The sequence below is a fragment of the Moschus berezovskii genome, chromosome Y (assembly GCF_049115385.1).
Source record: "Moschus berezovskii isolate FMDL1 chromosome Y, NW_MosBer_1.0, whole genome shotgun sequence".
NCBI classification, from domain to species: Eukaryota; Metazoa; Chordata; class Mammalia; order Artiodactyla; family Moschidae; genus Moschus; species Moschus berezovskii.
In genome coordinates, this window is record NC_142489.1 from 10,265,371 (window position 1) to 10,281,667 (window position 16,297).

Genomic DNA, 16,297 nt, shown 5'->3' on the forward strand with positions numbered 1-16,297 from the left:
CTCATCTTCTGAAGTTTCCATTAGAATAAGGACCCTGAATCATGTCAATATTACCATCTCCTAGGATGAGCCACCTTTTCTTCTGAAGTTTCCATTACGATGCCCAAACACTGCATGCGTGCTGGTTCAGAGGAAACAGTCTCACACGTGCTGGTAGGAAGACCTGCCTGGTGAAGACGGGAAGTGAGGGAAAGGAACCGCGCACTCACTGTTGTGGGCGGCGTGTGCAGACGTGAACCGCAGGGACACCTTGGCGCTCTTGAGGCGCGTCTGGCCCCAGTAGGTGATGGCTTGCAGCTCCACGGTGTAGTCACAGCCCAGCTGCAGCGGCTCCAGGGTCACCCAGTTATGAGACTGCATGCAGAGGGGAGACGAGACTGTGTCACAAGCCGCCCGGACCCTGAGCCTCCCGCCAGAGGTTCCCAGTCCTCAGGGAGCCCGCCAGCTCCCACCTGACCTCCGCCCGGACTAAGGTCACAGAACCTTCTCCATCTTTAGCAAAGACAGTCGTGCCGTGGATCCAAATAGATGTCACACAAAAGCATCTTTTTCTTTTTGAAACTGTGTCACTCATCCCATTTTGGATGCTCTGAAGTCACATGGGGATGAATAACTCACTCCTAGAACTCACAGTTCTAGGATTGTATGTGTGTTTGAATCCTGTGCCTTTTGCAGGATGTGTGTGTGTGTGTGTGTGCGTGTGTGTGTATTCTGTGCCTTTTGCAGGATGTGTGTGTGTGTGTGTGTGCGTGTGTGTGTATTCTGTGCCTTTTGCAGGATGTGTGTGTGTGTGTGTGTATCTGTGTGTCCCTCACTCCTTCCCGGACTGCAGCTCACAGGAAAAACGAGAGCCCTTTATAACAGACTAGCAGAGGGTCACATCAGCATACACCTGGAAAGACCCAGAGAACTGACATTCACTGCATTTCCCCGGAATGGATCCTCCGTCTTCTATGAGAAAATTTCCACCGAAAGTTGTTAAGAAAAATCAATTTGACAGAATGCTTTTTAAAGCACGTTTTTATGGCTTTCAGGTATGATAACAAGGTCCCTTACAAGAACTGGGAATTAAGACAAATAAGGTTGTGGTCTTAGAATTCAAACATTTGTCTAAAGATAGTGCATTGGCAGTTCCGTGGTAGGACACTGGCTTGGATTTGGTGCTTTCAGTGTTGGGGCCAGGGTTCAGTTCCCTGTGGAGGAACACACACAGCAAATGGAACAGGACACACACACACACACCCCCCAATGGAACAGGACACACACACAGACACACCCCTAATAGAACAGGACACACACACACCCCCAATGGAACAGGACACACACACACACACACACCCCTCTAATAGAACAGGACACACACACACACACACACCCCCCTAATAGAACAGGACACACGCACACACACACACAGCCCCAGTGGAACAGGGGACACACACACACTCACACACAATGGAACAGGACATACACACACCCCCAATGGGACACACACACACACACCCAATGGAATAGGACACACACACACACCCCCTCAATGGAACAGGACACACATACACACACCCTGCAGATGGAATAGGACACACACACACACACACACCCTGCAGATGGAACAGGACACACACCACACACATACCCTGCAAATGGAACAGGACACACACACACACACACACACACCCTGCAGATGGAACAGCACATACACACACACACACCCCCAATGGAACAGGACACACACACACACCCCCAATGGAACAGGATACACACACACACATACCCAATGGAACAGGACACACACACACACCCTGCAGATGGAACAGGACACACACACACACACACACACACACACCCTGCAAATGGAACAGGATACACACACACACACACCCTGCAAATGGAACAGGACACACACACACACACACACACATACCCAATGGAACAGGACACACACACACACACACCCTGCAAATGGAACAGGACACACACACACACACACACACACACACCCAATGGAACAGGACACACACACACACCCTGCAGATGGAACAGGACACACAAACACACACACACACACACACCCTGCAAATGGAACAGGACACACACACACACACACCCAATGGAACAGGACACACACACACACACACCCTGCAAATGGAACAGGACACACACACACACACACACACACACACCCAATGGAACAGGAGACACACACACACACCCCCAATGGAACAGGACACACACACAAACACCCTGCAGATGGAACAGGACACACACACACACACACACAACCTGCAAATGGAATAGGACACACACATACACACACCCCCAATGGAACAGGACACACACACAAACACCCTGCAGATGGAACAGGACACACACACACACACACAGCCTGCAAATGGAACAGGACACACACACACACACAATGGAACAAGACACACACACACACACACACACACACCCTGTAGATGGAACAGGACACACACCCCCCCCCCACAATGGAATAGGACACACACACACCATGCAAATGACACAGGTTACACATACACACACATCCTGCCAATGGCACACGATTCAAACAAACACACAATCCTAGAACTGGCACAAAATACACACACACACACCCTGCAAACTGCACAGGATACACACACACACACACACACACAAACACACACACCCATCCTACAGAAGGCACAGGATACACACACACAAATACTTCCTGCCAGTGGCACAGGATTGAAACAAACACACAATCCTAGAATTGGCATAAAATACACAGACACAGACATATATATCCTACAAATGGCACGGAATACACAAACACACACACACACATCCTGCAAATGGCTTAAGACACACACACAGACACACACACAGCAAACAGCACAAAATACACACAGACACACATCTTGCAAATGGCACTAACACACACACATATACAAACATCCTGCAAAAGGCACAAGATACACACACACACACACACATCTTGCAAATGGCACAGCATACACACACAAACACACACACACATCCTGCCAATGGTAGAGAAGACATAGGCATACCCTGCAATGGTGAGGAAACACACACACTCTGCAAATGGTGCAGGACACACACACACACACACACACCCTGCAAATGGTGCAGGACACACACACACACACACACACCCTGCAAATGGTGCAGGACACACACACACACACACACACCCTGCAAATGGTGCAGGACACACACACACACACACACACTCTGGAAATGGTGCAGGACACACACACACACACACACACCCCCTGCAAATGGTGCAGGATACACACACACACACACACACCCCCTGCAAATGGTGCAGGACACACACACACACACACACACCCTGCAAATGGTGCAGGACACACACACACACACACACACCCTGCAAATGGTGCAGGACACACACACACACACACACACCCTGCAAATGGTGCAGGACACACACACACACACACACACCCTGCAAATGGTGCAGGACACACACACACACACACACACACCCTGCAAATGGTGCAGGACACACACACACACACACACACCCTGCAAATGGTGCAGGACACACACACACACCCACACACCCTGCAAATGGTGCAGGACACACACACACACACACACACCCTGCAAATGGTGCAGGACACACACACACACACACACACCCTGCAAATGGTGCAGGACACACACACACACACACACACCCTGCAAATGGTGCAGGACACACACACACACACACACACACCCTGCAAATGGTGCAGGACACACACACACACACACACACCCTGCAAATGGTGCAGGACACACACACACACACACACACTCTGCAAATGGTGCAGGACACACACACACACACACACACCCTGCAAATGGTGCAGGACACACACACACACACACACACCCTGCAAATGGTGCAGGACACACACACACACACACACACCCTGCAAATGGTGCAGGACACACACACACACACACACCCTGCAAATGGTGCAGGACACACACACACACACACACACCCTGCAAATGGTGCAGGACACACACACACACACCCTGCAAATGGTGCAGGACACACACACACACACACACACCCTGCAAATGGTGCAGGACACACACACACACACACACATACCCTGCAAATGGTGCAGGACACACACACACACACACACACACCCTGCAAATGGTGCAGGACACACACACACACACACACACACCCTGCAAATGGTGCAGGACACACACACACACACACACACCCTGCAAATGGTGCAGGATACACACACACACACACACACCCTGCAAATGGTGCAGGACACACACACACACACACACACCCTGCAAATGGTGCAGGACACACACACACACACACACACCCTGCAAATGGTGCAGGACACACACACACACACACACACCCTGCAAATGGTGCAGGACACACACACACACACACCCTGCAAATGGCACAGGACACACACACACACACACACCCCCTGCAAATGGTGCAGGATACACACACACACACACACACCCTGCAAATGGTGCAGGACACACACACACACACTCTGCAAATGGTGCAGGACACACACACACACACACAGTCTTGTTTCAGTCTAAGGGCCGCCTGATACACACGCACTATACGTACACTATACATGCATATATTTTATCATGTCACATTCTGACTTCCATTCCTGTGATTTCCCGCCTTCATCTCTTTCGGCACTTTCTATGAGATGAGCACACATCATCAGTTTTCACCTGTTGCAGAGCTGTACGAAATAAAACCTGGAACTGTTGGAAAGTTTCTTACAAATCAACGAAAACAGCATCGCAGCTGGATATCAGTGATGTGGACTGGTAGAGGCAAGTTTTACAATCCCCCGTGGCCCAGATACTGGAAGGTTCATTTAAAAAAAAAAAGTTGCTATCTTTTTAAAGCACTTTTCAATATTAATTTATGGAATTCAACCATCTAAATTAGAGAGGAAGTTGTTCATTTATGTTTTATAACAACAAGATAAAGAAATGTGTAATAAAAGGACTTTTTTTATATACATTTAAGCATGTCACACAATGCAGAATGTTCAGGGTTATGGAGATCTCATTGCATGAAATGTTTTAGTGAAGATTTTGTTTCTTGGTATGTGGACAACAAGCCATCCCACGTCCTTTTAATCCATGAGAAACATATATTGTCAAATGTACATCTTGTAAACTGTCTGCAGTTCCAGCAATGACATTACAGATGGGAGCACCTTGCAACACACAGCACGAAAGGTACGAACTTTAACTCCCCAATTCAGAAGGATCGCTTGAAAAAAAAAAATCAAACCTTAACGTCAAGGACATTTTGAATTGTACCATTTTCAGTGACTAGACAGGTAAGATGGACATCATTCCAGTCCCTTTGATTTCTAGAGTTTGTGCTGGCCCTTTGGATATGAGTAAGTCAACAGATGACATTCAAGCATTCTCAACCTGAAATGCCCCAGGCTGATCGGCTGGTGTGGTCCTCTGATCGCTGACCCTCCTCGGTCAGCAGAAAGCGATGGGAATTCATCCCTCATCCACCCCTCTTCTGGGCTCACCGGAGGCTGCTCTTGAGTTCAGTCCCCCCCCACCCCACGAGACGCCGGGCCCCCCTCCCCAGACTGGGCACTTACCCCATCCGTGGTCTTCCTCCTCTTCTTCTTGGTCGGCACAAGGGACTTGCCGCTGACCGTCCAGCTCCAGAAGACTTTGTAGTGGTGCACCGGGATGTCCGGTTCCTCGGGGACGTCCCACGCGATGGTCACGGCCACACTTCCGTCACTGTGGACGGTGGAGTTTGCCAGCCGGAGGTTGGCTGGGGCCGGGGGTGCGGACGGATCTGAAATTGCAGGAGACAGAGTTCAGTTTCAAGGATGACCATGAACGTACTATTGACTCCATGGACAGGAGTTTGAGCAAACTCTGGGAGATGACAAAGGACAGGGGAGCCTGGCGTGCTGCCGTCCGTGGGGTCACAGAGAGTCAGACAAGTCAACCACAGAAGCGCCATTTTTGCACATGTAACGACTGCAGGGTCAATGCAGGAACACTGCCCTTTATATGTAGGGTACTTGAAAACAAGCACTTCAGTTCAGTCGCTCAGTCATGTCCAGCTCTTTGTGACCCCATGGACCGCAGCACGCAGGCTTCCCTGTCCATCACCAACCACTGGAGTTTATCCAAACGCATGTCCGTTGAGTCAATGATGCCATCCAAGCATCTCATCCTCGGTCGTCCCCTTCTCCTCCTGCCCTCAATCTTTCCCAGCATTAAGAACCACTTTTTAAGCCTCAAATTGAAATACAGTCTACAGAACAGTAGAAAGTGAAAGTCACTCAGTTGTGTCTGATTCTTTGCAACCTCATATTCTCCAGGCCAGAGTGGGTAGCCTTTCCCTTCTCCAGGGGATCTTCCAAACACAGGGATTGAACCGGGGTCTCCTGCATTGTAGGAGGATTCTTTACCAACTGAGCCACCAGGGAAGCCCACAGAATGGTAAGACACCTGCTTTTGGACCATGTTTGTAATCTAAACAGTTTCATACCACTACAACCCTGCCAAATTTTCACTGTACTGAAACTGACAGAATTCTGTAAAACACGGTCAAATTCCGTTTAGGTTAGATGACATTAAACATGTCAGCAATAGTGAAATACCTTTGAAAATTCTGAAAAGAGAAAACAGAAATCCAGGGCCAGTTCATACAAATAAGTTTTCATCTGAGTAGACCTGGAGCTTAACATCGTTTAGTCCGAAGTCAAGAGCCACATGGAGACATCAGCAAAAACAAACCATTTTTTTTTTTTAAATCCACATTGCAAATGGGATGACAGACGGCTAACATGTCTGTCACTTCACCGTCTCCTGTTTGTTGCATAAACCCGGACCTTCTCAGCTGTCGAGAGAGACCAGGTCCTGGAACGACTCCCCCTGACCCCGACAAATCTCCATTTGAGATCTGTATACAAGAATGACAAAATGTGTGTGAAATTGGGGGTCTTTCCCTTATTTTTTTGCCACCTGTGTGTACATGCTCAGTCGCTTCAGTCATGTCCAACTCTTTGTGACCCTATAGACTGCAGCCCGCCAGGCTCCTCTGACCATGGGATTCTCCAGGCAAGAATACTGGAGTGGGTAGCCTTTTCCTTCTCCAGGGGATATTCCAGTCCCAGGGATCAAACCTGAGTTGCTTATGTCTCCTGCATTGACAGGTGGATTCTTTACCACTAGCCCCACCTGGGAAGCCCCAGAAATTGAGCAAATATAGATGCCAGTCACCACAAAGGACTTACAGATGGTTTTGCTTCAAGACGCCTGCCCAACAGTTCTAACACCATCTGCACCAGAGGAGCAAAGACGCTAACTCAGTATAAATGAAGAAGAAAGACTGGGGGAAAATACCCATCTTTTTAGTCCCAGGATGCTTTGCATTTTTGGAATGATGGAAACATGAATTCTTGTTTTCTTAAATCTTGCTTTCCTGTAAGATAGCTAAGTTCTGGAGGTTTGGTGAGTTATTAAAAAATTTTTTTTTTAAGTTTTGCAATTGCTTTTCTATGCTAATCACTAATCCAGAGCATATTATGTGGTTTTTTTTTTGACCAAGTGGTTCTCAAACAATGAACATTAGGAACCCTCTGGGAGTGCCCAAGACTTACGCTGAGATAATGCTGTTTCAGTGAGTCCCGGAAGGGCCCAGAAATATATTCATGTGAAATATGTTTTATATAAAATAACTGTTGTTGTTGTTGTTTAGTCGCTCAGCCATGTCTGACTCTCTGCAACACCATGGACTGTAGCCCACCAGGCTCCTCCATCCATGGGATTTTCCAGGCAAGAATACTGGAGTGGGTTGCCATTTTCTTCTCCAGGGGAATCTTACTGAGGAATAGAACTTGTGTCTCCTGCCTGGGCAGACAGATTGCTTACCACTGAGCCACTTGGGAGACAACTTTGCCAACACCATAGTCTTGGCCCCTCCAGCCCCTACTCCCCAGCACAGACACCCCGTCTCAGAAAATGCACATTTCTCCTTCCCACGGCTCCTTTCCCAAACTTCGAGGCTGTGTCCTTCCCGAGCTCTCATTGAACAGCTCCTGTAGGCATATCAGTACTACAGAGTGTGTCTGGAATCCCACTGTCTCTACCAGAATAACACCCCGGGCCCATTTCACCTCCTTTCTCCCTGATTATTGGGAAGGCCTGTCTGAGCCTTTCTCAGTATGGCAGCTGGTGAATCAGTTTTTCAATTTATTTTTATTTATTTGGCTTCCCCGGTAGCTCAGCTGATAAAAAAAAATCCGCCTGCAATGCAGGAGACCCCGGTTTGATTCCTGGGCCGGGAAGATCCGCTGGAGAAGGGATAGGCTTACCCACTCCAGTATTCTTGGGCTTCTCTGGTGGTTCAGACACTAAAGAATCCACCTGCAATGTGGGAGACCTGGGTTCGTTCCTTGGGTCAAGGAGATCCCCTAGAGAAGGGAATGGCTACCCACTCCAGTATGCTTTTATTTTTGTTTATGTTTCATTTATTTTGCTTTTAAATTTATTTGTATTTCTTTGGCCATGCTGGGTCTTCGTTCTAGCATGTGGTATTTTTAGCTGGGACATAGGAACTCTTAGCTGTGGCAGGTGGGACCCAGTTCCCATAGCGGGGATTGAACCTGGGTCCCCTGCATTGGGAACACAGAGTCTTAGCTGTTGGACCACCAGGGAAGTCCCAGCTGGTGATTCTTCATGACACGAGTTCAGGAGTTCTCACTGCCCACCCCCTCCCAAAGAGCTGGCAGTCTCCCCAAAGCCCTGTGCGTTCCTGCCACACATAACTTCCTGAGTCTGCTTTCCTGTCCCTGCTCCTCCCACTGCTCTGGCCACTCTGATTCCCAGGTTACTTCCTGGAGATGAAACCAGGAACTACTGAGGCTCTTCCAATGGTTGTTGAGCCTCAACGCCTTCCCCCAGGGAGTCCTGACCTGACTGTTCAACTGCTGCAGGTTGACCAGATGTCTCCCTATTCTAGACTGTTATGTGCTTTCCTCCTCTCACTAGCAAAATATTGTCACAATTTCCTCCTGCCTTTATGTTCTCTGAGGCCCTTAGAACCAAATCTTTGGCTTGATTCAATCCTGAACCTACACCAGGTCACTGCAGACCCTTCTCAGAGGAAGCTTGTCTTCAAGCTCATTACCACTTCGAAGCAAAAAGAAAATCAAAACGTGTAAAGATAATCACAGCCATTCACATTTTCAACGATGCACCTGGATGTCTACGAGCTGAAAATACACGGTTATGCTTCCAGAAATCCGACGTTCACAGGAAAAGAGCAAAATCATCTACTTTTCTGAAGAAAATTCCCAGTTTGGGAAAGTCAACTGGTGGTGTTTCATCATTTCCTTAATCTGCTTCATTCATTGTATCATTACTCACCGCCCTGGAAAAATATCTCATGCCTTACCTGTGATTGCAATAGTCCAGGATAACATCACCTGGTTTGTGAAACATGAAACAGAACTGTTGAAACAGCACTAGGAAATAAGGCCTTTAAATAAACTAATAGTATTTGGCTCAGATTTTCTTCCCTGGTGGCTCAAAGAGTAAACAATCTGCCTGCAATGCAGGAGACCTGGGTCCGATCCCTGGGTAAGGAATATCCCCCTGGAGAAGGGAATTAACCCACTCCAGTATTGTTGCCTGGAGAGTCCCATGGACAGAGGAGCCTGGTGGGCTACAGTCCGTCGGGTCGCAAAGAGCTGGACACAACTGAGCGGCTAACTCTTTCACTTTCACATCTTCTAAAACATAAGGCCCATTTCGGTGTTCAGAATACTGAAGATGGCATATTCCCATAACGAAGATAAGACACGCCAATCTCTTCCTTCCCCCGCCCCCAAATAATCACTTTAAAATTACAGAGCCAAGAGGGAATAGCAGAGATGATCTGCTTATCAGCCCCAATTAGTCTCTGTAAACCAGCTTTTTGTTTATCTGTTTAGTCAAGGAAGATCTCAGATGAGAGTCTGTCCGACCCGCCTATGCTGAAGGATTTCAATCAGTCCCAACAAATTCCCACACTGCAGCCATCCATGGCCTTGTGAAGTGGTTCCCTACAGTGTGAAATGAAGTATATTCACTTTGTTGAGAGGTACAAGATCTTTTCTTTCAATTTACATAATGTTTCGATTATATGAAAACTTTGAAACGTAGTTGGAAGTTTGTGGAAAACAATTATATGCATAGAGCTGATGCCACATTATGATAAAGCCTCAAAGCTACTTCTTTGGTCTTTTTTTTTTTTCCTAAACTGGTAAGGATCTTTCAATCTTTTGACCCATAGGGTTGAACAGGTGAAGTGACCTGGCCGAGGTCATTCAGGTAACTGGTGGCAGTCAGAAGTGAGAAAGATAGGGAGGGGAGACAGAGGGACTGAGCCTCTCACACCCCTGCACGTCTGCATTTATTACTCTGTAATAACCTGATCTTTGTTTTCTGAATGTTGAGCTTCAAGCCAACCTTTTCACTCTCCTCTTTCACTTTCATCAAGAGGCTTTTGAGTTCCTCTTCACTTTCTGCCATAAGGGTAGTGTCATCTGCATATCTGAGGTTATTGATATTTCTCCCAGCAATCTTGATTCCAGCTTGTGCTTCTTCCAGCCCAGCGTTCCTCATGATGTACTCTGCATATAAGTTAAATAAGCAAGGTGACAATATACAACCTTGACGTACACCTTTTCCTATTTGGAACCAGTCTGTTGTTCCATGACCGGTTCTAACTGTTGCTTCCTGACCTGTATACAGGTTTCTCAAGAGGCAGGTCAGGTGGTCTGGGATTCCCATCTCTTTCAGAATGTTCCACAGTTTATTGTGATCCACACAGTCAAAGGCTTTGGCATAGTCAATGAAGCAGAAATAGATGTTTTTCTGAAACTCTCTTGCTTTCTCCATGATCCAGCGGATGTTGGCAATTTGATCTCTGGTGCCTCTGCCTTTTCTAAAACCTGCTTGAACATCTGGGAGTTCATGGTTTACATACTGCTGAAGCCTGGCTTGGAGAATTTTGAGCATGACTTTACTAGCGTGTGAGATGAGTGCAATTGTGTGGTAGTTTGAGCATTCTTTGGCATTGCCTTTCTTTGGGATTGGAATGAAGACTGACCTCTTCCAGTCCTGTGGCCACTGCTGAGTTTTCCAAATCTGCTGGCATATTGAGTGCAGCACTTTCACAGCATCATCTTTCAAGACTTGAAATAGCTCAACTGGAATTCCATCACCTCCACTAGCTTTGTTCGTAGTGATGCTTTCTAAGGCCCACTTGACTTCACATTCCAAGATGTCTGGCTCTAGGTCAGTGATCACATTATCGTACCTCATGAGACGAGTTGACTCACTGGAAAAGACTCTGATGCTGGGAAAGGTTGGGGGCGGGAGGAGAAGGGGACGACGGAGAATGAGATGGCTGGATGGCATCACCGACTCTGTGGACATGAGTTTGAGTGTACTCCGGGAGTTGGTGATGGACAGGGAGGCCTGGCGTGCTGTGATTCATGGGGTCGCGGAGAGTCGGACACGACTGAGCGACTGAACTGAACTGAACTGAACTGAATAACCTGATGGTTCCCAGGGAGAAGGATGGCGGAAGGGACAGTTAGGGAGTCTGGGATGAACATGGACACAGTGCTGTATTTAACAAGGAGAACCAGCAAGGACCTGCTGGACAGCACAGGGAACTCTGCTCAATCCTCTGTGATAACCTTATGGTTCCCAGGGGGAAGGATGGGGGAAGGGATAGTTAGGGAGTCTGAGATGGACATGGACACACTGCTGTATTTAACATGGAGAACAAACAAGAACCTGCTGGACAGCACAGGGAACTCTGCTCAATGTCATGTGGCAGCCTGGATGGGAGGGGAGATTGGGGGAGAATATATATATATGTACATGTATGGCTGAGTTTCTTCAATATCTAGCTGAAACTATCACAATACTGTTAAAAAGCTCTACCCCAATACAAACTAAAAAGTGCTTTTTTAAAAGAGCAGCCATAGACTCATTAAAAAAGACCCCAATGCTGGGAAAGATTGAAGGCAGGAAGAGAAGGGAGTGACAGAGAATGAGATGGTTGGATGGCATCATGACTCGATGGACATGAGTTTGAGCAAAGTCCAAGAGATAGTGAAGGACAGGGAAGCCTGGCGTGCTGCAGTCCATCGGGTCGCAAACAGTTGGACACGACTGAATGACTAAAGAACAGCAAAAATTGACAATATGGCAATAAATCAGCATGGCTCTGTGCTAATGAAACGCTGTTTGCACAAACAAGTAGCAGGTCAAACACGGACCATGGGCCACAGAGTGCCAACCCCAAGTCAGTCTTTCTAAGGCAATGACACCATTCAGTCTCTTGCAACTGGACATAAAAGTGTTAGTCGTCCAGTTGTGTCCAATTCTTTGCAACCCCATGGACTGTGGCCCTCCAGGCTCCTCTGTCCATGGGATTCTCCAGGCAAGAATACTGGAGTGGGCTGCCATTTCCTTCTCCAAGGGATCTTCCCAACCCATGGATCAAACTCGGGTCTCATAAGCAGTGCTTATTTCTAATGAGCATATATGGCTGAAGCTTGTGTTTGAAATGTTGGCATCATGTTCCCATTTTACAGATGAGGAAACGGAGGGTCACAGTGTCATTCACTAGTTGGGGAGTGTAGCATGAGAGGGCCAGAGTCGCATCACAAGGTGAGAGCTTCCTTGAGGCTTAAATGAGAGCATTTCCCCTCATACCACGTCTCTTTCTGCCTCATCCACTCCCTCTTTACAACCTTCCCAGTCATCTACAGAAACCCGTCTCACGGGGCAGGAAGCAAACACACCCTCACAGATAAATGGAAGAGGAGGGCCATGTCAGCTCCTTTTACAATTTGCGTGATTTCCAGGGCAAGATACATTCAGTATTTAGCAGGACTATCCAAATTCAGCCTTGAAAATAGTTCCTTTTATTAACAACTCTATGTAGTACTTTTGGCAAAAGAAGATGGAACACTTGGATTTCAGAAGAAAGATTTATGGTTTCCTCTCCGAACCTTTCGTGATTAATCCCATGAGCAAAAAGTAACGGGCACAATGATGGGACAGCCTAGCGCCTACAATGCAGAAAATGCCAAATGAAGTCCCTTGCCACCCCTGGAGAAATGTCTGTGATCACACCGACATGAAACCCCGTGAGAAAGGAGCCCTTGCTCTGTCCTGCCCGGGGAGAAAGGCCATCAATTCCTGTGAGGCAGGCACCTCAAGGTGTCCCCACAACACTAATGGTGACACACAGAAACCCACCTCCACATTTGCACCAAAAACCAGTGTGCAAATGGCAACAGAGACAGAGACCTTTAGATGGTCATACTGCAGAAGACAAGCTTCGTGTAATATCACTTACATGTGGCACCTAAAGAATTGATGCTTTCAAACTGTGGTGCTGGAGAACTCCTAAGAGTCCCTTGGACACCAAGGAGATCAAACCAGTCCATCCTAAAGGAAATCAGTCCTGAATACTCATTGGAAGGACTGATGCTGAAGCTGAAGCTTCAGTTCTTTGGCCACTTGATGTGAGGAGCCGACTCATTAGAAAAGACCCTGATGCTGGGAAAGACCGAAGGCGGGAGGAGAAGGGGACGACGGAGGATGAAATGGTTGGGTGGCATCACCGATGCGATGGACATGGGTTTGAGTAAACTCCGGGAGTTGGTGATGGACAGGGAGGCCTGGCGTGCTGCAGTCCTTGGAGTCGCAAAGAGTTAGACATGACTTAGCAACAATCACAACGCTTAGCTGCATCCTGGATGAATCAGCTTCAGCTGCTTAGTGGGTCTGTATCTTCAGCGAAGACACTAGAATCTACCACGAATTCCAGGCATGTGTTTTTTTTTTTTTTTGCTTCAGACGTGCACTCTGCAATGCTGAATGCTGGGCACATTTGTCAAACCAAGAAATAGAATGATTTAATGGTGAGGGCAGGGATTGCCCAAACGGTGCACCTTCATTCAACGAAAGCCCATTTCAACTGATGGACACAGGGCTAATCCGAGACCCGAGCGGTGCTCAGATACACAGGAAGGGCTGGGGCGACGTGGCCCTGCTGGCCCGGGACACGTGCCTCTTTGGAGGTTGGCAGCCACAGTGACGGGACCTCTGCCCAGGTCCTGCCCAGCTCCAAAGGGGATTTGTCCTGTGTGTGCAGAGGCTGGGCACCACTGTGCCTCGTGTGTGTGCAAGCAGTGTTGATCTGAGAGCGCCAGACCGCAAGCAGGCAACGGGGCCAGCGGGAGCACGGTGTGACCACAGCATCCCTGGACCACGCGTGAACTGGGAAAGGCAAGGTGGAGACTTCCCGAGCCTCATGCGGATCCTCGCCTCTGAGCCCATCACTGACTGTTTATTGGCATGGCCTCTCTCAATCATCAGACCACAGGGAGACAGTCCTCATTTGAGAAAGGGCTCATGTCTCTGTTTGCTATTTCTCTTTCCAGCTTGCTCAGTGTATTCACCTGGGAGTGGGGTGTGCGGGGTATACCTTTCTTAAAAGGGTTTTTTTTTAAAGAAAGAGTTATAAAAAAAAATCTACAACATAGGGGACGTCCCCAGTGGTCCAGTGGCTAAGACTCCACACACCTGGTGCAGGGGACCCGGGTTCAATCTCTGGTCAGGGAACTGGACTCCACATACTACAATGAAGACTGAAGGGTCTGCCTGTCGCAACTAAGAGCTAATGCAATCAATTTAAAAAAAAAAAAAAAGGTCTGCAATAAACACTGGAATGGCATCCAAATATTTAAATTATTTTGGCTGCAAATTTCCACTTGAGACCTGTGATTATCTCAATAAAAGAGTGGCAATATTATTCTAGCAAGATACAAATAGACTAGCTTAAACATAAGAGGGTGTGTGGGCTCAATCACGTCTGGCACTTTTGTGACCCCATGGACTGTAGCCCACCAGGCTCCTCTGTCCATGGGATTCTCCAGGCAAGAATACTGGAGTGGGTTGCCATTTCCTCCTCCGGGGGAATCTTCCTGCCCAAGGATTGAACCTGCATCTTCTGCATTGGCTGGCGGGTCCTTTACCACTGAGTCACCTAGACATCCAAAATGGAAAGGAATTGCAATTTATAGCAGCCAGTGCAAACCTTCCCATCTTGAAAGACATGACTGATGTTACACGGCCTCACATTGTTCATTAACATCACAATGCCTGCCTAAACCGAGTTTGAGTGACCTCCTGTCGAGGGCGATAACTGCTGATTAGTCAGTGAATAACCTTGCTAATCTTCCATGAAAACTGGACCTTGCTGATTAGCCAGGCTGACATATCCTTAATTCAGAATGCCCAACGCAACTGGAGAAATAAGCACAGAGCTGTTCTTAATATCCGGTCCAATCATGACCTTGCACTGTTACAGCCTAAACCAACCACAAACGGAAAACTGAGTATTCATCACACCCACAGAGGTTTCAGAACAGCAGAGAAATGAGAAGGGAAGAAAGTGATAGAAACAATAAAGTGACTCAGGACGGATTTAAACTCTGCCTGGTGTGAAACAGGAGGGGAAATGACCCTCAACAGAGCCACTAGTTTCAAGAGACCTGCATCGAGAGCTTTCTTTCCAAAAAAATTTAAACTGAATGGTGCTTGATGCATAAGAGATGCAGAAACCCAGGGAGTGGAAGCTGACCGTAGACAACTGCCCGTTCCAAGCTGAGAAAACCTCATCACGATGACAGTTTCCAGAGCCTCGCAGAGGTCAAAACCCAGGGATCCTCCCAGCCATGAAGACATGCGGCTCCTTCAGAGGCACCCCCATTCGCTCAGCACAGCAAAGCCACGCGCTGGCCAAACACACCCATACCAGCCTGGCGACACCACGGATGTGCCCCCTCCGCCCATAACGAGGTGGGTGGGTGGGTGGGCAGCAAGCACCACTGACCTTTGGAGGAGCGGAAGTGCTTGCTAGGGGCGGTGAAGCCTCGGGTCCCGTGCACGTTCACGGCCGCCACACGGAACTGGTACCACCTGCTGGGCCGGACGTCCGTCAGCTGCACCCGCTCGTCCGTGGTCTGAGGGGAAAGGCACACAGAAGCCTGTTATCCTGATGTGCTCACTGCGTATGCTTTATAAACACATGCTCGACTCACCAGCAGGCTTGACACAGTCCCGCCCTCCCCCTGCCCTCCTGGGTGAGGACGAGCAACCCTGCTGGGTTCCGGGGAGGGCTATCGGGATCAGGGAATTC

At 48.2% G+C, this 16,297-nt stretch overlaps 1 protein-coding gene across 1 annotated transcript in view; it reads right to left on the minus strand.

The window, feature by feature from the left end:
- LOC129564342 (anosmin-1) overlaps nucleotides 1-16,297 on the minus strand; it is a 225,944-nt gene that overhangs the window by 34,865 nt on the left and 174,782 nt on the right. Inside the window, exons 6-8 of the mRNA XM_055438256.2 lie at nucleotides 15,992-16,121; nucleotides 5,658-5,863; nucleotides 210-354 (exon numbers count right to left, since the gene is read on the minus strand). Coding sequence (XP_055294231.2) covers nucleotides 210-354; nucleotides 5,658-5,863; nucleotides 15,992-16,121 — 481 coding nt within the window. The remainder of the gene's footprint in view (nucleotides 1-209; nucleotides 355-5,657; nucleotides 5,864-15,991; nucleotides 16,122-16,297) is intronic.